Source organism: Varanus komodoensis, unplaced genomic scaffold (assembly GCF_004798865.1).
Source record: "Varanus komodoensis strain SLA01 unplaced genomic scaffold, ASM479886v1 scaffold10, whole genome shotgun sequence".
Taxonomy (NCBI): domain Eukaryota; kingdom Metazoa; phylum Chordata; class Lepidosauria; order Squamata; family Varanidae; genus Varanus; species Varanus komodoensis.
The window spans coordinates 36256943-36280976 of NW_025335269.1; the positions used below are offsets into that span (position 1 = coordinate 36256943).

Here is a 24034-nt window from a genome sequence, read left to right on the forward strand (position 1 = left end):
CTACTTTGCAACTCTTCCTTAATCCTTGCACTTAGAGATCTGTGTTCCTATTTTTAAATTTGTCCTAGCATTTAAAAAAATTCTCAAAAGCTGGCTTGTGAGCAATCTGAATTTGGTAGATATTTTGAAACTTAAGTTGAAACCCTTGGTTTCCAATTCCAAATGAAGCAAATATCTAAATACATATTATGCTCAATGGCCTTTTCTACTCCTTCAGATACTAGCCTTTTATAATTACATTGTATATAATGTAGATGCAGCAAGTTCATCCCAAGTAACACAGAACCTATTTTCTCCCTATCAGAGTCCCAGTACTTTCAGCTGCTTAAGTTTTTAAGAGTATTTCCATCCTGATCTATACACCTTTCATCTACTACAAGGATATAAAACCAATAAAGGCTTCTGTACCACTGCACCAACTTTTATGCTTTCTCTCAAGTTCTTATTCCCGAATATATTTCCACTTCCTAGTCCATTTTCAGGAGCCCCACAGCACAGCCTTCTGTGTGTGTCTAGGTGGAAATAAATCCCACAGTGCTCAAAGACTCTCAGGTGAGTATGGGATTCTGGATTTAGGCTATGAGGAAGCCCTGAGGTACCTTAAGCCCCGCTCCTTCTGACTGGCATAAATCATTTAGGAAGCCAATTCTAAGTTATGTGAAAGACCCGAAAAGCACTAATCCTGTCCTCCATTGGTTGCCTACAATCCTGAGCTGCAAGGATTACAGCAGCCACACCGAATGCCAATTAAGTGACCCAAGACTACCCTCTGGTCCTGGCACACCTTGCACTTGAAAGATAGGTCTGAAACTTTAAGTTTGCATGCTTGGATTTACTAGTTTGAAGCACACTAACACCCTCTCAAAACATTTTAAAAACTGCTACGTCATAACATAAAATCATAAGAATCCTCCTGCTTCCTCTTAGTAACTAATCCCTTGAGAACCCATCCAAAGGCTTATAAAGGTATTTTCTTCCAGAATAATACACTGACATTTCATGCTTTTCCCCGTCTATCAGCTCCTCTTTTTCAAAATCTGACTTCTAAAAAATTGCCTTCTTCCCCATTCCTTCAACGCGCGCTCACAGAGAAAAATAAATGCGCCCCTACAAGCCCCCAACCCCTCCACTCCGCCCTCGTCCATTGCGCGTAGCGAGCAGCTGCACGCCGTGCGGCCACATTTATGCCATCCAACGCCAGCAAAGTCTCGCGAGAACCGCTAACATTCCGATCCTTACATAGCTCTATAAGGATAGAGGCGCCTTCCCCAGCTTAATGCCTTTCAGGTGCGTTTGCACTGCAATACCCAGAATTCCCGGTCAGTGGCTCCGTTGGATGGGAATTCTGAGAGTTGCGGTTCTCATAACTCTGAAGGCCACCAGGTTGGGGAAGGCTGGCATAGAGTCTGTACCCGCATCGAGTCTCTTCTTCCTTCAGCTTCCTCGCCACCAAGCGGTAGCCTGATAGATTCTCGTGAGGGCAGCGAAATGGTTTCAGCTTTTTTTAAATCTCCCGGCAAGGTGACACAGTCTAATAACGTAAGAGAAAATACTTCCGGTTTCTAAATGAAGACAGCCTTCTAAAAGGGGAGCCATAGAGCTACAGAGTGTAGAGCAGCTCCATTTTCCTGCACACTTTCCCGATCGGCGCAGGGTAGCGATCAAATTGAAAGCGGAAGTGCGCGTAGCGCTGAGGGGGCCCGGCGGCTTTCCTTATGCTTCGTGACATCTCTGCCCGCTTGCCATGGAGCTTCCAGGGCGCGTGCCTCTCGGAGTCTCCAGGATCCTGATGGTAATTCCTGCACGCGGCGGCTTCGCAGTTTTTGCCGCCTGCGAACCGGGAGATGCGTGGTGGAAAGGAAGAGGGGTCCTGTTTGTAGCCTTGCTGAGAGCAGGAGAAGCGGGGCAAGCTGTTTCTTGCCCTGTCCTTGGAGGAATAAACCGAAAGGAGCGAAGCAGAAACTGAGCAGAGGGACTCATCAGAAGGAACGGGGGAGAAGGTTCCTCCCCTTTCCCCTATCCCTCTGGTTAGAAGAATAGCCTTGATGGTTTTCTTCTTTGGATAAAAAACCTTTTTCTGTCCTTTGCCAATATCCTTCTTTCCCAGCTTAGTGCCTTGCACATGCTTTGAACTCCAACTTCCATCAGCCCCAGCCATGACCAGTGGTTAGGAGCATGAGAATTGGAATCGACTGCATCTGGAGGACACCAGACTGGGGAAGACGGCTCTATGCAATGGGCATTTTGCCATCTCTTTTGTCCCTTTAGGAGCTGGCTTTTACTGTGCTTTGGTGACAGAGTTTAGCTTTTCCTGCCAAGGCTATTGTGTTTTTACAGGTTTCTGACAGATAGAAATATAACAGGTCAGGCTTTTCCCAGTTCAGTGATGTAGCCATTGGAAAGACGTGATCGGTCCAACTTGTCCTTCTCCTGTATGTGTTAAAAACAAAATGTTTCTTTCCACCTCTTCAGAGTACTTTTGCCTGAATATGTGTTTATGAGTGCAAAACCAGTGGTGGTCGTTCTTTTGGATTATTTAGTAAATAACTGAAGCTTGTGGTTGGGAATGTGGCACAAGTATAGCTAGTGTGATGTAGCAGCTAAGATTATTTTGCATGAGTTGTATGTACGAGTTTCTATGTATATAGATTTCACATCAGATCCTCATTTGATGAAGTGACTTAGGAGGAAAAACGCACGGGGAAATTTTGAAAAGGCAATATAAAGGTCAGAGAAGTAAAGGTGAGAGATCCAGGGCTGAACCTGCAGGTATGACAGAGTTCTAATAAATGTGATTTCTCTTTTGATTATAGGACACAGACTGGTCTGAACCATGGATCTTAGGGCTTGCATTTTTCCACATAGCTTGCCTGTTTCTCACATACTTTTCATTCCAGCACTACCGCCTGCAAATAGGACACTTTCTTTCTCTCAGTGAGTATTGAACGAAGGGATTTTATGGTATTCAGGCTCTCTGTTAAGTTATGACTCAGGAATAGTGTTGGGGGAGAGGGGCAGTGCCTAATTTAATATGTGAGTTGAGAAAAAATGGCCTTGTACTAAAGCGGGGGGGGGGGGAGGAAGCACACACAGGTGATACGTGGTTGTAAAACTAGCTTTCTCTGGTTTAAAATGTTGGTTCTTTGGACATGCCTGCTGAATCTGGGATTGAACGTGGAACCTTGTGTATGGAAGGCATCAACTCTAGTCCGCTTTTTGATATATATGTAGAAGAGATGCTCTGGCTGTGGGGTTTTTTAATATATAATGAATACAGCCCTATACTCATCTTTTTTTAATGATCTGAAAGTTCTATTTGTCTCCCCTGTAGTGGTTCTCGTATTCTGTGCAGAATATATAAATGAAATGGCTGCTATGAATTGGAGGTAATTACATGAACTTCTTACAATTACGTATTTCTTTAAATGTGTGTAACTAATTTCAGACTGTACCCCAGAACACTCCTCCTGTCCCCACTGGTTGTATGTTGTTATGAAGTTCTATCATATTATTAGCAAAAGCAATGCTCTATAAATGGCATAGAGGAGTTCCAGAAAGTTTAACTGTTAAATGCTTTACAGAGGGATTCTGTGGCTCCTAGACATTGCCAGTGGAGGCACAGGATGCTGGAAACTCCCCCGCAGGTTGGAGAGAGCCCTCTGACCTCAGGAAGGGGAGGCAGAAGTCTTCCCTGCCACTCAGCCAGGGTCAAAGGAGCTGCACTGGTTGCCCTCCAAGGTCTGAAAGGTGTCTGCAAAAAGGGAAGAAAAGGGATGTTTTGGGAAGAGAGGAGGATATGGGCTAGCCTGAGGCTTCTCCAGTGTCTTCCTCTCCTCTGAAGTGCCATTACTAGATGGGCCAAAAAATCCTCTCTAGCAAAAGCAAAACAGACAAGAGGGAAGGGTGAGGAAATGGAGACCTCCTCCAGCACTGCTCCTGTCTTGCACTGGATGATCAGAAGCCCCTCAGGACAGCCATTTCCAGTCCTTGGTCAATAGGGCTGCAGCCTTGAAGCCCCACTGATCACAATGGGGAGTTCAATATATGCCTGGCCCTCTGAAATCAGTGGGATGTCAAAGTGCATAACTTTTGGTAGATTCAGCCCCTCATTTTATCAGCTATAAATAAATAAATACCTCTTTAAACTTCCCTATTTGGGATAAAAGCCTTTGACACAATAAAATATTTGATCTGTGCTTTAAAAATATATTAAAGATATTAAGCTTATTTTTGATTTGATTTATACTGCATCTTTCTAGCAAGTAAATACATTCATGTTAGCTTAGATACCAATAGATAAAAGCTTAAAACAATAATGCAAATACATTAAAGCATAAATAAAACATAGCAATAATAGAATAAAGACAGAACCCAGATTAAAAAGAGGTTTGTGGCTTAAGGAGAAGAGTAGGGGGAAAAGGGAAGTCTTCTCCTCCAATTATATATGATTTGATGCCAGTGCAGCAGTTGGTATAATTGGATTTCCTAATGGGAAATGCCAACACTGAACAGCAGGAACATTGCAAACATGGTTCCAGGTGCACATTAATTCAAGAGTGATTGCAGCTCTCATGGCTTAGGTGAGCCTGTGCAAGGTGTGAGTGGAAAGACGCAGGTGTTGATTTATTCACTTGGGGAAGGGGAGAGTTGGGTTTCAGTATCTTAAATTAAGTACTGGAGTCTTAAGCAGAACTATTTCTTATGGCATTAAATTATTGTTGGAATTCATATGGATGCATCTGCAAAAGATGCTTGTAGTTGGAATAGATATGGAAGTGTTTGCCTTTAAAAGGTGCTCCTATTCAGAATGCAGCCAGTGCCATTTTAAATGAGGAAAATGTATTCAATTTCCGAGAGAGAGAGAGAGAGAGAGAGAGAGAGAGAGAGAAGGCAAGTTCACGCATTGGCCCTTTTATACTGACATACCACATGGGTGGTTACATGAACACCAGCAGACAAAGGACTCCATGTGCATCCATTTGCAGACAATTCTAGAACAGGTATTGACTTCAGGGACAATGGATTGTACCCACACTGCTCAGTCCAGTGGTCTATTTTTCATTGATCCAGAATGGCCTTCCCTTCACTTTTAACAAGCTATCATCATCACCACCACCACCACCACTACTACATTGCATTTATTTCCCACCTTTTTTCCTCTGGTGAGGATCCCATGGCAGCTTACATACCACCATTTTCTCAAACAACAACAACACGGTGAGGTAGGCTGAGGAGAGAGTGAGAAATAGTCACCTAGCGAGCTCCCAGACCAAGTGGGGACTAGAACTTGGATCTGCTGGGTGTCTAGTTCAAGACTCTGTTTTGCTTTATTTTATTTGTTGTTTTATTGTTAGATGTTCCAAGACATCGGTTGTGGATGGGTTAGAAAAGCAATAAATAAATAACCAACCACCGTGCTACATGGACTCTCTTTATAGTCCTCCGTTTGTGCACACACAGGGATCTGCTTCCTTTGTGGAAAGTAACTGGAATCTTTGTGTACAGTGGAGATTCATACATCTCTGGATCAAGAAGAAAATTGAGTCTGTTCCCTTATTAAATATAATTCATAATCTATAAATACCTTAGAGCATACTCAGGACAGGGAAAATATAAGTGTTGGAATGCCAGTCAATTGACTCACCTGTGAAATATTCCATGAAGCCAAGAATCCCAGTCTTAAGAATAATTGCTTACCTATTTTTATTTCATCATGCTGTTGGCTAAGACAGGAGTGAGGGGTCTCTGCCCTCTAGCACAGGAGCAGTCAGGAGCGACCCTCGCAACACAGCATTCCTCGTTACATTTTCTTTCAGCAAAATTGCAAATTTAATGTTTCACAGTAACTTTTTGTTTTTGTAGATTAACATATGTGTTGATTAAAACCTCTGTTATGTTAACAGTAAAATTGCAAAGCAATCCTATGACTGCTAGCCATAGGATTGCTCAAATCCTCGGGTACAAGGTCAAAAACCACTCTGCCCATGCTGGGGATCAACGCTCCAATTCCTCCTTCACCCTGTGCAGCTGGTGTGGGAAAGGCTGCCAGCTGCATCTCTTAACCTTGGAGAAGAACATTAGGGGATTTCCTGGGGGCAGTGGGGATAAGAGACCATTACCTCCATGCACCTTCTGCCCTGCCTAGGATGCCTGTAATCCTAGAAGTTTGGAGGGTTATGGACGTGCCCATTTGACTACGCCCTTTATGAGTATTTGATTTACCAGTTGACCAGACGGTTTATGGACAATCAACTGCTCAGCTGTAGTGAAAGCAAACTAATGGAATCTCTGCAGGTTACACTAAAGCATCCACATCAAATAGCTTACATGTAGCACAGTGTAAGTCTTACGGATAGCACATCCTATGCATGCCTACTCAGAAGAGCCTATTGAATTCAGTGGGACTTAGTCTCAGGTAAACCTACAGGATTGCAGCCTAATCTATTTTCTTCTTCCTTGCAGGTTGTTCTCAAAACACCAGTACTTTGATTCGAAAGGAATGTTTATTTCCTTGGTGTTCTCAGCGCCATTGCTACTCAATGCCATCATCATTGTGGTAAGCACTAATCCTTCATCTCACACATGTGTGCATTTAACAGATGAGTAAATCAGACATGCAGCAAGCATTTGGCAATCCGGTGTCGTGCTGTCTAGCCAGTCATGTCCTTTCCAGGATTTTCTCTTCCGTTCCTCCTCCTCCTAATTTTCTGCCTGCCCCCACATAAAGTTATTCCAGTGCCCACTAAGCGTGCTCTGTGCTTTTCGGGCTGTTTTGCAGGGCTGGGATAACCCTTTGTTGACCTTTTCCTAAAGCGTTTTTGTACAAATGCAAAATCTGGGGTTTCCAAAACCTCCCAATACCTCTCAGTTTTGGTGAATAGGATAACTCTTATTCCTATAAGGGTAGCCATTCTGGTTAGGAGAAATTGTTATTATATTACATTTATATCCTGCCTTTTTCTTCTTGCAAGGCCCCAAGGCAGTTTACATAGTTCTTCTCCAATGTATCCTCACAACAGCCACCCTGTGAGGTAGGTTAGGCTGAGAGCTTGTGAGTGGCCCAAAGTCACCCGGTGAGCTTTATGGCCAAGTGGGGACTAGAATCTGGATCACCCAAGGCCCGGCCCATTCTCTAACCACTACGCCACCCCGGAATGATATTTCAGTTACCAATATTTCATTTGTTTTATTTTCCAGATTGCTTGGGTCTATAAAACAGTGAATGTGATGACAGAACTAAAAACCATGCAGCAAAAAAGGAAAGCAAGAAGAGAAAATAAGAAAAGCGAATAAAGAATTCTGTAACTGTGTTTATTTGGGAGATGCTTACTGTCAGTCTTAACATTGTGATATTGGAAGAGTTGAATGTTTTATGGCCTTAAAATATTTCTCTTCCACCCAAATAGAAGTCTTCTCTTCTATTCCAAATTCAGCCTTCTGAAAGAAAAGTCTGTTCTATCAAGTGAGCCAGTAATAAAGCATTTTATATGATAAATGTAATGTTATGCTATGTATGCAATCATGGTACTTTTATACACAAGGGAATCCTTTGTGCAGCAACAATCAGATACAAAAAGCATTGTTATTAAAATTAGCCATTCCATTTCCTTCCAGTTGAAAATGACAATATTCTTGGTTGCCAATTCATAAAAATGCTGATAGTTAATGGAGGTTGTTTTTTAGTGCCAACTATTATACCAGTGTCACCTGTAACCTGGACGTCTGTGCAGTCATTTGCTGTGCATAACAGCATAGCCAGTGCTCAAAAGCATTTCTGTTTGACACTAAGTTCCTTGTACTCAATGAGCTTCAATTTTAAGCATTTGTATATAACCGAGATGTAAACTAATAATTGTATATTACTGTACATACCATTACACAGACATTGTTGGGTTTCGTATTAAACATTTCTTTAGGTGCACACTGTGATTATTTAAAGTTTCTTGAGACAATTATAAACATATATTTATGGTGTAATCTTGTACTCACTTACCTGGGAGTAAACCCCTTGAACTCAATGAAGTATCCATAGGATTGTGTTGTAAAACTGTATGCTTTGAGCCTTCCAGGGGAAAATACATAGAATTGTGTGGTCTGACACAGGCTCAGAGTTCTATCCAATGTAACTCCAACAGAAATACAAGAGATGGCATTTTTCTGCTGCTGTTGTATCTTCCACTAACAGTTCCACAAGCAGCACTTAGTATCATTAAGTCATAATCAAACTGTGAATGTGGTTATGCAACAGCTTGCAGAAAGAAAATAAATGTATTTGATTTGACATTTGCTCAAGGATGAAAATGTGAGTTTCTGCAAGTAGTAGAAACCCTGTACTAGTGGAATTGCACCATTAAATATGGCAGCCAGATTCCACCCTAAAACATCATGAAGGGTAGGATAAAAAAGCTTTAAATAAATAATCCAGAGATTAATAATTATTTCCAGTCCTGGTTTGGACTAAATGGCAAACAGATTTGCCTTAAACCAGAAAAAGACCTATGCTTTATTTAGTTGAAAGATTTTTACTTTGTTCTTCAGCCCAAAAATGTGTACAGAGCACCTTACAAAGGAAGACAGCAACTGTCGTCAGGTTTATAATCTGAAAGAAAAGAAGGAATGATGCGGAAGGGGAAAGAAAGCAAATTCGGGCACTCCTAATTTAAAAGAACTATTGTAACAACCAGCTGGAACAGAAAACAGTTCAAGGAGTGAAGGAGCCAAAGGCTGCAAATCTCCCAGCTGAGATGTTGGAGTAGCTCTGTTTTCTTCTTCCCTTTTGCTGTAGTTTGATGTAGTGGCTGCTGCTCCCTGACCTTTTGATGGAAGAACCTGCTGGAGCTGGCTCCTCTACAGAAGTGGGGCAGGCCTGCCTCCCATCACAACAGCCTGATGCCGGGCTTGGCCTTTCACCCGAGTCATTTCAATTGTGGGAAGCAGGAATGTTCGGACACTAAAAATCAAGATTTAGAAGAGCAGAGGCTGACGGCAACAATGCTTGGAAAGCTTCTAAAAATACTTAAAAGTAGCTTCAAAGAGATGTAGTGGCAAGTTAGTACTCCAGCTGTTTTTAGTATGTATCTCTGTGTCCTTTGTGAGATAAGTTTTGTGTCTCCTTTCCCATTCTGATCACCAGTGTTCTCCTTTCCAGACCCTCTGAAAAGTGCAGTTAGGGTTACAATTCTTTTAAGTCGTTAGCCCCCAAATGGTCTCCTTTTTTTCTTTTTTCTTTTCCTTCTCTCCTTTATTTTTTGGACATTTGTGTCCAAGTATGCTCTTACAGTTGCTTGGTCAGTTTCTTTGCTTAAATGACAAAGGGGGCAGTGAAGTGGAGCAGGTAGCAGACAAGGAAACTGACAAGACATGACTCCATGTAGACTAGTTACAGGGGACTGACCGAGTTGTCAGCTGAAAAATCACCTATAAAAGGTTGGGCTGGAAAGTAGCAAAAGAATTGCACCAAAAGTGAAGAACAACATCTCCTTCTTCAACAGTGTAATCCTCTTGGGTTTAAGTGTTAAACTGACAGTTCTCACAGCCCTTCAAATTTTCAGTACTTCCCTACATCTCTAGCCACTCCAGAAAGAGGAGATATTAACTTCTCTACCTGTTCATATCTCATTTTCAGAGCAGCTATTACAAGTGTGCAAATTTCCTCTCCATTAACTTCCCAACCCTTAAATCGACACATTTTTACGTACCAGCTATCACATTTATGTATCTTTCTCTTGTGCTCTCCCTCTTGCTCCCTCTTGTGAGCTCGCTCGCTCTCTCTCTCTCTCTCTCTCTCTCTCTCTCTCTCTCTCTGTGTGTGTGTGTGTGTGTGTTAGAGCCACCAGGGAAGCACAGTAACTTAGTTTCTCAGGAAAGGGTGGAAAACAGAGGTCACCTTCCTCCTAAAAAAAAATTCACCATGAAGGAGATGGCCACCCATTTTGACAAGTGAAGGTCCCTTGCTGCTTTGGTTCTTTTTGACAACTCACCTTTTGACAGCTGTCAAAACCAAAGCCAAAAATAAAGCTCTTAGGAACCTCTCTGGGTCTATGTCCCTGGGAGGAGTCTGTTGTACCTCAACAGCAGCCAGCAATACCCCATGGCTCAGGCGAGACAGGCCGTTTTGAAACTGCATCAGTGTGCACTTGCACAAGTCTTACTAAAAGCCAGTTTTTTAAAAAATTGAAGTTTGCACATACTTGGGGCTCATTAAAAAACACACACAAACAGAAATGGGATGACAAACCACTGACAGCCCTTAAAATGGGGCACTTGGGCTTTCTGAATGGTCTGTCATTCACTCTCAAATTGGAGATTGCAAAAAGCAAAAATGGGTAAAAAAAAAAGAGAAAGCACAGCAAGGACAAAAAGGCTTACGATCATGGCAGGAAGGGCAGACAAGAAGGGGTGCCACAGGGTCCTCTGGAATTCCCACAGAAGGACTGAGGGGGAAGAAGGGCTAGACAATCCGTGCCGAAGCTGCTCATCAGTTAGACACACCATGGGTTGTTTCACAAACACACCCTGTGCAGCACATGCACAGGATGGTCTGTTGTGACATGCAAACTGGCCCAAGGGCTGGTCATGTTGCCAGGCTTTTCCAGGGTGGCTTAAGCAAGACTTGTTCCCAGGGGCTGCAGAGCTGGGGGAAGCCTAATGTGCCACTGCCCTTTCTCTCCTGCCTTGGTGCCCTCCGCCCTGCCCCCCCACTCCTCCCATCCGGGGAATTATTTGGCAATGCCTGGCATTTCCCCCCTGTTAGCCTCGCAGAGGTCTTCCTAGCAGAGCAGGGTGTTTTTATGGGATTGACTTACTTCTGTGTCAGCATGCATGGCCCTAATTGAGGACCGTAGCAAGTTCAGCGAGGAATTTAAGCTTTGTGATTTTCACATTGAAATTTCCTCCCCTCTAGAAAACCGCTTGGGGAATGTCTTCCCAGGCTGCAAAATGCAGCCATGGAGCCTTTAAAAAAAGAATTGAAGGGCAGCCAAAAGCTTTTAAAATCACAGGCTTGGGGGTCAGAGGGAGACTTCTACTCATCTTCCTCAGAAAACTCTGTGGGTGGTGGAGAAGCAGAAGAATGAGAGAAGTGAACAAAGTCACTTCGCTGGCAGGCAACACAGAAGACTTTTTTTTGGTGTGTTTAAAAATGTACAAGCTTATTTCTTGATATTTTAAAAATTGTTTTGATTTCTGTACTACCCAAATGGCAGGAGTTCTCTGGGCAGTTTACAGCATTCATAAAATACAGAGCTGTTAAATGTCTTGGCACAGTAACGTAGTCTGAACCTGGCACTAGAAAGACAGTAGAATTGGGGTCAGGAGATGATTCAATGCTCAGCAGGCTGCCACAAGGTCCGCTTCCTTGTGGCCACCGAATGCGCCTTCCCCAGAGGCGGCACTAGGAGCACGGCCGCAGGTGCTTAGTGCAATGTTTGGGTAGCTTGCTGCTGGGAGACAAGTTCCATCAGGTATCTGGGCCCTGAACTGTTTCGGTCTCTATAGGTTAAGAGCAGCGCCTTGAATTGAGCTCAGAAGCATATTAGGACAGCCGGCTGAAGCAAGCCAGAACTGGTATTTCATGTTCACACCTTCTGGTCCTGATTATGAGCTGGGCTTCTGCACCTTGCACAAGTGGTAGCTTCTCCACAGGCTTCAAGAGCAGCCCCACATAATGCACATTGCAGAAGTCTAGCTTTTGTTTCTCACAGAAGTCTTTGGAGGTAGCAGGGGGTAGGGGAGGGAGAAAGAGAAGGAGCAGCAAGGTTTTGCTTTGGAGCCGTCGCAAGCGAAACAAGACAGAGTGTGCCAATAGCACGCCGGCTTCTGTTGCAGTGAAGCAATGAGGACTCCCGAGAAACCTCTGGGGAACTGATCATCTCTTGGGAGTAACGCGGGTTAGTGGGCAGTCGACACACCATGGCGTAGGATCCACACGGCATATTGCAATGTGAAAGCTGGCCCAGTGTAAAAATGAAAGGTGACGTGACCTTCAGTTCCCACTAGACTTTCAGTTATCTAGTGAGGTCACTTCCAAGTCTACTTTATCACCTGAAAATTGTGGGGATTGTAACCAATCCCGTACCTCCTTGCCAGTTTTCTGTGAAGTTAGGATAAAACTGTAGAAGAATGAAATCCAAGGGGTGCCAGTAGTATGCTGATGAAACTCTCAGCCTTTGTTCAGACAATGTAATGTTTCATATCAAACTTAAGGTTAACAATTGTAAGAAATTATTTATTATTTATTTATTTATTAAAACATTTTTATGCCGCCCCATTCGCCGAAGCCTCGGGGCGGCTTACAACATATTATATCAATTATTTAATATATCAATTATTTTCTTTAACTGATTAATTGATTTCTTTAATTAATTTCTTTGAACACCCTCACTGAGGCCCCATCGGTGAGGGTGTTCAAAGATAGGCTAGACATGCACCTGGTGGGCATCTCATAAGTGGAGCTGGCTGGAGCCGGGGGTCAGACTAGAGGGCCTGGGAGACCCCTTCTGATTCGCTCTATTTCTATGTTTCTACCAATGTGGCTTATAATAAAGTTAATGTGATTGAAATTATCCATTCTAGTCCTCAGAAAATCCTATTTTTAAGCAGCTGGCTTTAGCTGAACCAATTACACTTGAGAATATTTGGAAATTGATAGCAAAATGTATAGTTTAACTTCTTTTTGTTGCACACACATTTTTTAAACAGGAAATATAATGAGGCAGACATTTCCCAATGTTTAAGAAAGGTGCACTAACCTTTTAAAAAGATGAATCTGAAGGTTTGCTATTATGTTTATAACAGGGGTAGATTTATGAAGTGGTAAAATGATTTATGAAGTGGTAAGACAAACCAAGTTTGAGAGTCTAGTGCTGACAAACTTAGATTAATTGCATCATAAACTTGCAGACAAATACCTGGCTTATTGTTAAAAATAAAAACTTGCATGCACAAGGGACAAATAATACCGCATAACATACTTTTGCCTAACAGTTATGAGTGGTGTTCAAGAGAAAATTGTTCTCTCCTGTTACTGGAATGTATCAGGAATCTATTTGCGTATCTGCGTTGGATAGACCCTACTGCAAGAATGATGAGACAGATTTCCCCGCAGTGGAGGAGAACAGCCTCCCTGCCATCTTTCTGGTACAGCCCATCAAATACAGTCCTCTGACCTTGGTCTTCCAAGTCCAAAGGCCAAGCCTCACCCTAGCCCATGCCAGCTGGAAGCAGTCATGCTGGCTGCTTCTCCAAAAGTGGAAATGAACCTTGGAGAGGAAGGAAAAGGGACATGGTAGGAAATGGGCAGGAGGTTGGGGCTGACAACCTAGACCAGTTCCTATCAGTTCCCCAGCCTCCTTTCCTCTCCCTCCCTGATTATCTAGATGGTCAAAAACAGCCATCTAGATGTAATCCATGAGGCAAGGCATGGTGGCAGCAGAAACCGGGTGGGTTCACACACCACAAGAAGCCACGAGGGAATTGTGCCTGTGTGGTGTCACCCAGTCCCGGTTCTGGAGTACCTGTGTGCTGTGTTAGTTGTCTGAAACCCTGGAGAATATCAATAGTCTGTTCTAAGATATGTATGTTTCACCACAGTTGTCCTGATCCAGTACCACCATTTTACCATTGCTGGTATGGAAACACCAGAGAGTCCCCGGGCAGAAGTAGCCACTGATTTCTAGTAACTTCAGCTCCCTAGCAATAGACACCACATTGCTTGTTCTGTTCCGATTGGCCAAGCGATGTGTCTGTCTCTTGGTTTACTTCTGGAAAGTGGGAGACAGCGTAAAATACACACAGAGAGAAGAGAGGAATGCTTATTGTCATTTAATATAATTCTCTGTGGGTGCCGGAGTGGCTGAGAAGTACTACAGACATACAGGTACACTCAGGAGGGCGAAGTGGGGACTAGCCTCAGGACCATATCAGACCAATCAGGAGGAAGAGGATGCTGTGTTCCGTAGACAAGAAGAGGGACAGGAAAGAGATTCTGCGCACAGGGGCTGGGGGGAAGCCTGGTGAGGCCAGGAGGATGGAGTCGGAGAGCAGAAACCATGCTGCTCTGGTAGCCACATGTTCATCTGAGCAGTAAGTTCGGGAAAAATCACATGCCATAGAAACAGCACGGGGTTGTTTGCCACAGATGAACAACCTGGTGTCTGTTGTGCCTCGCTGTGGCAACTGGAAGAGTGTAAACCTCTGAGTATGGAGGCTGAAGTCCAGCTGGGACAGAGGTGATAGCACTGCACTGGGATAGTTTAAATAAAATGGCTTGTATTGGTCAAGAGTGCAGGACTGGGACTCAGGCGATCTGAGTTGTTGTTGTTGTTGTTGTTGTTGTTGTTGTTGTTATTACAGCATTTCTATGCCACCCCTTGCCGAAGCCTCGGGGCGGCTTACAACACAACGGAGCCAACTGGGTGACTTTGGGCCAGTCACAGACTCTCAGCCCAACCTACCTCACAGGATTGCTGTTGTGGGGATAGGACTGAGAGCAGGAGAGGAATGATGTAAGCTGTTTTCAGTTCAAAAGAAAAAGTGAAACATAAATAAAGTCAAATAAATAAATAGTAATAAATAGTGATAAATAAATAAATATGCAGACTTGCCCTTCTGCAACCAGAAGAGCTCCCCTTACTCCCAGAAGGGCCTTTGGGGACTCCTGCCTAACCAAATGAGGCAATTTCCACAGAACAGATTTCTGAGGTGGCCAGGAGGCTGCAGGAGGATTAGAGGAAAGGAAGGTGCTGCCCCTTCCTCTTAGAAGGATAATTCTGTGAGTAGATCTCTGCTCATAGCATCTCTGGACCTAAAACACAGAGATTAGCCTGATGCAAGTAAGGTAGGTAAATGTGAACAAGGAAAAACAGCACACTTTTTCACATGATTCCATTCCAAGATTCTAGTACATCTTGCAGGTGCATTCCATGTGCCTGAGCGATGAGCACAATGGATATGCCCTTTGATTCTATATTGGGGTGCAGAATGTCATCCCCCTTGAGCAGTTCTAACCCTTGACGACAAATGTTCTCAATCCTCTTTTAAATCCACCCAAGTGGTCATCACTACATCTTCTGGTAACAAATGTCATTGTTTAACAATGCACTGTGTGAAGAAGTAGGTCCTTTTATCCACCCAGACTCTCTTCCTGTTGTGCTTCATGGGATAACCCATTATGAGAGAGGGAAATAAACTTCTTCCTGACCACTTTTTCCATATCACTTCTAATTCAGTACAGCTGTATCATGTTCCCCTATACCTGCTAAACAATTCCAGGCATTGTAATTTCTCATTAGGGTGACATTCCATCCTCTTTATCATTTTGGTTGTCCTTTTTTGTCTACAATACCATTTTTAGGTGTAGTGCAACAGATATGTATTCCAAGTGTGATCACCCCATACGTTTTTATAAGGACAATGGTACTGGCAGTTTTACTTTCATTTCATTTCCTACTTATGTCCAACAGATAATTTTTCTTTTTCATGCAAGCCACACACTGAGTCAATATTTTCATCAAACTCTCCACCACAATCCCAAGATCTCGTTCTTCATCAGTCATTGCCAGCTTGGTCCTGTCATTGTATACATGAAATTACCCCCACCCCCCACCCCACTCCTTTTGCCCTAACACGACCATTTTACAGTTGCTTACACTGAATCATATTTACCATTTTGAAGATTTGCCATTTGAAGACATTCTTTTGGGGCTCTCCACAATCCCTGTGAGACCCTATGGTTTATATCTTTCCATTGTGAGAAGTGACCATTTATACCTATACTGTGTCTTACATTCTTTCATGACTTAAGAATGTAATCAATGCACTAGACAGAAAAAAGTCCTCCATCTCCCAGAATTCCTAGTGCCAGCTATACTGATTTGGGCATGCTGGGAATTCAAGGACTTTTCTTCTGTCTAAACATGCAAAGGATTGTGCCTTAACTTTGTTCCCTTTCCTGCTTCTACCCACCCCGCTTCTTCCTCTATTTGGTTTCTTGATTGTGCCCTAGGGAGAACTTGTGCAGCTATCCAGCTTTGTAGTTCTATTAGCTCAGTGTGTGTGCACTTCAGAGGTGGAGTTCTTTAATTTTGGACTCCCTACGAAATGGCCTTCCTGATACCCTACCAGCCATTTAAGGCAATAAGGTGTGTTTCTTCACTTCAAAGGATGCTAAACCAGCCCTGCTGCATTTGGGGGTGCCCTGCTAATTCTTTTGAGTGTGTCCCTTGACATCTGTTCTGTTCTGAATGCGCCTCTAAATGTCCAAACACACACCTGTGTATGCTTTTATTTCATGGGAACAAGGTCAGGCAGCAGGTAGCAATATGTTGTATGCATTCTTATATTTCATATCCAGGTATCTCTGCTTCTAACCCATTTTACAGATTTATGAAGGAAAATAAGTCTGGAACTGAAAAACATGTTGTGCTGGAAAATACTACCCAAATGTTGGGTAATATATTTTAACATTTGTAATTATTTGTTCTGAGACATGAAATGGCACAAACATGAAAGCCTATATGAGACTAAATATGAATTATGCACACACTTCTTTCTCCTGCTGTGCATATCTAATTTATGGCCGAATCATAAAGCTTGCACATTAAAAAAATCACGAGCAAGGGTTGATTCTTTACGGCAGTGCAATTTACCAGACTTAGCCACAAGATGCTGCTGTTTCATACACTTTCTTCAAAAAGGAATACATTCTCACGCTGACTGTTGGTGGACATTAAGCACATGGGGACAATCTAAACCAGACTCCCCCAGTCGGGTAAGAGCTGGACTACTGTTCCCATCACTCCTTGCCCTTATGACTGTTGAGCATGAAGGCTGGGGAAGGTGGGAGAAGTAGTACAGCCCATCTGGGGGGTTCCCACTTCCAGAAGGATGGTCTACAGACACAGAAGAGCCGGCTTGTGTAGGAGTGCTCAAGACAGCTGCACATTCTATGGCAGCACAAATGACAAGAACTCACCATGGACCCTGATGGCTCTGCTTCTAGCGCAAGCGGTCAGCCCAGCCAAAAATCCCAAGGCATGTGATGCACAGGAAGGTTCTGACTGCATCCCATCCATGCAGGGAATCTCCTGCAGACAAACACCCAGCAAACCCAGTTCTTGACTAAGCAGGACGTGTGCAACCCCTGTCTGATGCGATTCCTCTCCTGGAATGGCATTGCTGTGGTCTTATTTTATAGTGTATTTCTTGCTCCCTTGTTTCAAAAATATTTAAAACTGGTCAGTCCAGATGCGCTGTCTCTCATCAGCATTAGCTTGCCAATGAACTACTTCAGTCCTGGCTCTGTGGACGGGCCATGTGCGTAGCAGCCCCTGTCTCATGCAGGCTTGCGGTGCCTTTAACGGCCTGTATACTATCGGGCAGGATCATCGTTCCACTAAGGGGGGGGGGGGAATCCCAGCAACCATGAGGACACCTATCAAACCTTCCCCCCACCCCAGTATTTTCATGTGGAATAGCCCACAACTCTGAAACCAATTAGAAGGTCTGCCTGTTCTTCCACTGTGAGATATGACTTTATGCATCATTTTCTGCCACCCCAGATTGCCTACTGCCATATACCACCCTTGCCTTGTTCTGCAGGTGGAAGGAAAACTGGTAAAAGAGCAGGTCCCTACTCCTGTATGTCCTTTCCTTCATGTGGCCCTTTTATGCTGCCACCTGGTAGGGATCTCCTCTCCCCTATCTGCCTCCACTAAACCACTTTAAAACTCTCTGGACCTCAGCAATCTAATTTAGGTAATGAGGGGACTGGCTGTCTAATTTAGGTCTAACACCCCTCCTCCCCCGCAGAAAAACAAACAAACCACAAAGTTTAGGATTCTACCAAAGAAAAATGTTAATAGGAAAAAGTATTAAAATCTGACAGAAAATAACCATCCCCTGTAAGAGCAGTTGCCATAATAAAGCAACCAGGGAAAATGCATCCAGCCAGGATAACTAGACTGTATCCCTATCCAGGTTTTAGCTGGGCAATAAATGTCATTGATCTGGCTCCCTCAATCAGTTCTCCTATTTCAGCAGTGCCGACTCTTTCCTCCCTTCACTCTCTCTCTCTTCTTCCTCCTCCTTCTCTAATCTCCTGCCTCACTGCCTAAGTTTCAGTCTTGAAACTATTTCTCTTTCCTAAACTCCAAATGACTGGGAGGGCCATCCCTTCTTCATTTACCCAAACCAAGCTTCCCAAGTAAAACCTTTTTTCTCTTTCCCCAAAACATTCTGTTGAATGTCCTGACTCCTTGAGCAAAATGTACTGAGCCCACAGTCTACCTAAAGTTTTGACCTTTTAATTGGAACGGATTGCTCTCTTCCCGCAAGGTTTAATCCCATTGTAGCCTAAAACTAACTCCATCCAAAAAACGAGGACCTCTCTGATCCTTCGCAACTATGGTATACATTAATTTAAAACAATCCCTTTCTCACTGTTTACCTTTTTATTAGCAACATTAACATATGTGCAAAAACAAGGACCCAAAAGCATACACACTCTTCTTCATACTACATAGTGCCCTCCAAACAGTTGTGCCGGATTTCAGCACTCAACATCCCCCAGAAAGCAAGGCTACTGTAAAGCACATGGTGAATATTCTGCATCTCTAGTGAGTGAGATATTAAAAGAGGGACAGTAGGGAAGCACCATAAAGGGTCATGTTCTTTCTATGTTCTGTCACCAAGGCAATTGTGGCAGGTAAATGGAGTGCACTGCACCATGTGATCTGAGCTCATATTCTGATTTTGTAGGCTATGCCACCAGCAATATGTCTATTGACCTGGTGAGCACCATGCAAGGTAATGCGCATGGTTGACCTTGCAGGCGACAGAAGTATGAAACTGTGAAAGAAACATATTCCAACATCTGTCCTTGCAGTAAAGGGGAAGAAGTAAATAAATGCAAATAAACCTCAGAGTGAATAACTGCACTATTATTTATTACCCCTTGCAATGACTGGCACATTTCAGACTACTGAAATGACCCAGATCAAGTTACAATGGAATCTGAGCAAAACTTATGGGATAGAAGCTAAACAGATCATTTTACAAGCTGAAGTCCTGCTTGAACAGGAATGTGTTTGTCACCCAGCAGAAGGACAAGAAAAAGAGTGCTTTCTTCACGCTGCAAGAGCTGAGCTTGTCCATGGAGTAACACAACCAAACCAAATTTGAAGACAGCTTGCAAAGTTGCCCTCCATCTACTTTTGAAGCCCACAGAAGCACAAAGTGTAACTAGGCCCAATCCTCGAAGTCCTCAAGCTTGTCTTTAACAAGTGCTTGTTCAAATGCGAGAGAGAGGCATCTGGTTTGTTAAGGTATGAAGTCTTACTAGCCATTTGACTAGCCTCTGTTTGGTCACCCTTTATTGGCTTAGCTGTTCCTTAATACAGTTCAGTGCAATGGCACCTCCCAGCAAGAACATTTAGTTATTTAAGGCACAGTCTTGTAAATGTTTAGATGGGAAGGAGGGAAGGAAGGAAGGAAGAGCTCACAAGCCTCAATATTCTCCAAACACTGAATAAAAGTGTTCACAGAAACCTATTGATACAGTATAATTTTTTAACATGTAAGTATGGGGATAGTAATCCCACGGATAAGGCCAGTCAAAGTGGTCTGATTCGAACTCTCCGTACAGCAGAGGAACCCAGTACCACAAAGGTTGTGGAGCGGAAGGTTGAGGCGGTAAGAGGGACGACGGGCATTGGGGTGCCCTCAAAGATCCATCCGTAGATGACTGAGCCGCAGGTGTAGGTGTTGGTGATCTCGCAGGCAGACGTTCCGTTCCCAGCTGGAGAGATTCACGGATTTCTCCATCAGAGATTGAGCCTCTCACCAAAGGATCAGGACTGGAGTGCGGCAAAGTTGTAATCCGTGGGGGTGACGATGGAGATGTCACCTGCATAACGGACTGGCGGCTTGGCGTTTCGGCCAGACCCGAGATCGGTGCAATGGTCAGCTCTGAGAGAGGCACCTTGTCATGTTTCTTGTGCCAGCGCTCAGATTTGTCGGGTCTGTCTTTCTTAGGATGTCTGGACTTCAAAGAATCCTCGGACCTGACATGTTTCCTCTCCTTAAATTTGCATGGAGGAGAATTAGAGGAGCACTTTCCATCTTTACTAACAGGATCTCCTTCAGATGGACAAGCGGGGACAGATTTTGGCAGTCCTGAAGCCGCAGAAGAGCTGACCTCAGCTTAGACCTGCTTCATGGTGAGCAGTGCTTGGTCCCAGGACGTTTTTTGCAGCCTATTCTTGTGGTTTTTGCGAGCCTGCCTGGTGAACGACTGGCAGTGGCTGCATTTATTGGTCCTGTGCCCTTCTCTGAGGCAGAGAAGACACAGGTTATGAGGATCAGTGGGAGACATCTTCGCTCCACACTGAGAGCACTTATGGAAGGCTGCTCGCTGTGCCATCAAGGAAGAAAAAGAGGAGAGAACAGTGAACGGAGAAAAGTTTGTGGAAGAGAAGGGCAATAGAGGGGGGGGGGGTTCTTTGGGTTTTTTGTTTTGGAGGGGTTAAAGGGAAGGGGGGAGGAATAAGAAAAAATAAGGGTAGGGTTCAGTAAGGGGCGAACTGGGATAAAAGGCTATAAGTTGTAAAGTGGAAAGGAACGAATAGAAGTAGACAAGATTCAAAAGTTTACAATCCAGAAGCACAAGCAGCGAGCAAAAATGCCCAAGGCACGGTGAACAGCGGTCACAAGCAGACTGGGGAAAGGGCGGGCACTCCATCCATTTATACTCTGGGGGGGGGGGCACGGAGGTCCCTCCAAAAACCATTAAGGCTATTAAATCTTCCCAGCAACGGGCACTGCGCAGGCACAGCACCCATAATGTGTGATGCATGGAGAACACGATGAAGAAAAGTTGACAAACAATGGTGCACACATAACAACAAAATAAAAGCACAAAAACAGAGTAAAATTTCCTCTAATATGCTTGGGAAAATAGGAAGGCCTTAACCTGGTGCCAAAAATATTGTGATGTTTGTGCCAGGGAAGCATCTTTGAAGAGGGTACTGCACAGTCCAGCTTCGTGGTGAGGGTAAGCCAAGCCTGGCCAGTATTCGTCAGCCATATATGGACCAACTGCAGAGAGAGTAGTTTCTCTCACAGCCTCCCATCCTATGCCCCAAGAAACATCCTCCTCTAACACTCAGTTTCTTTCAGACATTTTAGGGTATTGATGATAATCTTGGCTCTGGTTTTTCCTTGTGCAGATTTAAAGGCAGAGGGTGCTGACAGAGTATCATCTTTTGCTTCTAACTTTGCAGATGAAACTGATTCCTATTCTGTTGTCTGGACAGAAAAAAAGGCATTGCCTTCCAAGGAACTCCTTATGAGTAAACCCAAAGAACTATGACACATTGCAGAGGTTTCTGGGATATATTCTAGTCCATATCCCCAGTTCACACTGGGCACACACCAGCTTTGAACATCAGGGCCTGCGCCAGTTGGACTGTCTTGCCCCAGAACCAATGACATCAACTGCCCTGTGGAAGGAACATCAGAGTTTGACCTCAGGTCAACTGGAGCTGGCTGTGTTGCTCAAGTTTGTTTTCTGAGCATGTGGTTCTTGTTGTATCTGTTGCCTGTTACCAATATACTGGGCAAGTTTGAGAGCTCTAGTAGAAAAGTGGGATATAAACTACTAAAGGGGCAATGCTTTGTTGTTGTTGTTGTTGTTGATAGTCACGAAGTCGGGTCCAACCCATTGCAACCCCATGGACAACATTCCTCCAGGCCTTCCTGTCCTCCACCCTCCCCTGGAGTCCACTCAAGCTCACACCAACTGCTTCAGTGACTCCATCTAGCCACCTCATCCTCTGCCGTCCCCTTCTTCTTTTGCCATCTATTGTTCCCAGCATTAGGCTCTTCTCCAGTGAGTCCTTCCTTCTCATTAGGTAGCCAGAGTATTTGAGTTTCATCTTCAGGATCTGGCCTTCTAAAGAGCAGTCAGGGTGGATCTCCTCTAGGACTGACGGGCTGATCGCCTTGCTGCTATACAAGCTCAAAGAGAAGAAAGACCTATAGCTATGCTGGCTGATTCATGCAGGAAGTTGAAGTCCCTTTGTTCCTCTAAACTTGCATAGGATTGTGCCCTAAATCAATCAATCAATCAATCAATTAGGTGCCACATATAAATTACACTAAGGTTTGGGCAAACACATGATGAGGATAGCAGCCTCTCTATGGTGAACATAACATGTAGATCAGCTCTGAGACAAAGTAGGCTTTGTGCTCCAGTTCACCCCTTCCAAAACTGCATTGATTCAATATATCAGGAAGTTATTTTCTGAATTACTAAATAATCAAAGTCAATGCTACAAATACTCGCATAAAAATAATCTCAAAATCACCAGGTTTAAGTCAATCACATCTGTACTTTTAGAAGGGAGAGCTCAAATCCACGAAACACGACTAATTTTAATCACTTGCACATGTTAAAGTAGAGCTGTTAATAATCCTTTGGTCATGCTTTTATTATTTGTTCACTCGCTGACAGCTTTATTTTCCTATGTACCCACAGAGCAAATGTAGATGGCTTACAGCTTTGGTCCACTGCTCCTCCCCCTTCTTGCCCCCCCAACAAATATTGTTCCCACACTGTAATGAGAAACATTTATAATAAAGCCCGTGAAAAGTATTTGAGATTTATATTGCAGCTGGAATTGATTAGATAAACCCTCCCTTCAAGAAACCTGCAAGTTAAAAAAATGACAGCCACTGAATACCATCATACTTCCACCTCTTTTATAAAGAATTTTAGCTAATATCCTTTTCCTCTTCAATGTCATCTCCAAATGTTATTCAGTTTGCTAATACGGTTCTCATTTTCTGTTGGCAGTATTCTATCTTCTTCTTCATCACTGTTTATATCACTCTATGAGGAAGTATGCTAAAAATTACAAGAGACAGTCCTACACATGGGCTTGCAATCTAATAAAACTTGACACACAAGCAATGGGAATTAGGAGCTAAGAGGGAAAACATGCCAAACATCCATGAAGAAGGATCACTTTTGAAAATCAAGAGTAAATATTTGAGTTTTCAGAAACTTCTTAGATGAAGAGAAGAAGAATCAGGTACATCAACACTGGAAGAGTTTTTCTGTCATATACAGTAGCAAGATTAAAAGGATGAAGAGGAGAAGTAGCACATGACAGGTAAAGTTTAAAAAGATTAGTCATGAAGTGACCAAGGAGGATGAAAGAGAATGAGTCTGAGGAAGAGTTGTTGCCTAGAGACGGAGCACCAGTTTTCTGTACAAAAGGTTCAGTCCCCAGGTTCATTCCCAAGCATCTCCAAGGAAACAGGAGGAAGAGCCTTGTCTTCAAGCCAGGAAAGCTGCCACCATTCAGTGTAAACCGGTCTAGTGCCCTCCATATGGCTTGATTGCAATTTCCAGAATCTTCCATCCAGCACAAGTTGGGAAAGATCACTGTAGACACCAGGGAGACGGGTGGACCAATGGTCTAGCAGTTTCGTATATTTCTCTTGAGAGAAAGCAGAGATGAGAAATTGCAAGGACTTTTACTCCAAGTAGATACTTAACATTTATCACTTATTCATTTGTTTGTTTGTTTGGTCTATGTATATACTGCTAAGTGTGATAAAACTGCTAAACTGTTAGGGACAAAATGAATAAAAGAAGGATAAACTCTGTCCAGGAGAAAGAACTAGTTCAAAGAAATGTGTAAAAGAGAAAACCATTAAAATGAGAAGGAATAAAGATTAGGCAGACTGAAGAGTTCAAGATATATAGTCAAGACTGCAGAGAGGAAACAAAAAAGACCAAATAGCAGAATGGAATAACAGATAATTTTAGATAACAAAGACTGAACAAACATCTTACCAAGGTCAAGTCTTGGGGAAAAAAGCAAATGGAAGTAGAATAGAAAACCAAGCTGGGAGAGGAAACAGACCATATCTGCACCTCCCAAACAAAAGTGCAGACTGGAATTTAGATACTCATTGGATTGCATGTAATTTTTGGCTTAAGAATATGGATGCAAATATACATTTTAAG

The 24034-nt window shown here is 43.4% G+C and overlaps 1 protein-coding gene across 1 annotated transcript; it reads left to right on the plus strand.

The window, feature by feature from the left end:
* The first annotated feature begins 1677 nt into the window (after window positions 1–1677).
* On the plus strand, window positions 1678–7921 carry TMEM18 (transmembrane protein 18). Its single transcript, XM_044418811.1, has 5 exons — window positions 1678–1792; window positions 2814–2934; window positions 3332–3386; window positions 6463–6556; window positions 7198–7921. The coding sequence occupies exons 1-5, from the start codon at window positions 1745–1747 to the stop codon at window positions 7291–7293; spliced, it is 414 nt and encodes a 137-aa protein (XP_044274746.1). The 5' UTR covers window positions 1678–1744; the 3' UTR covers window positions 7294–7921.
* Window positions 7922–24034: the final 16113 nt, after the last annotated feature.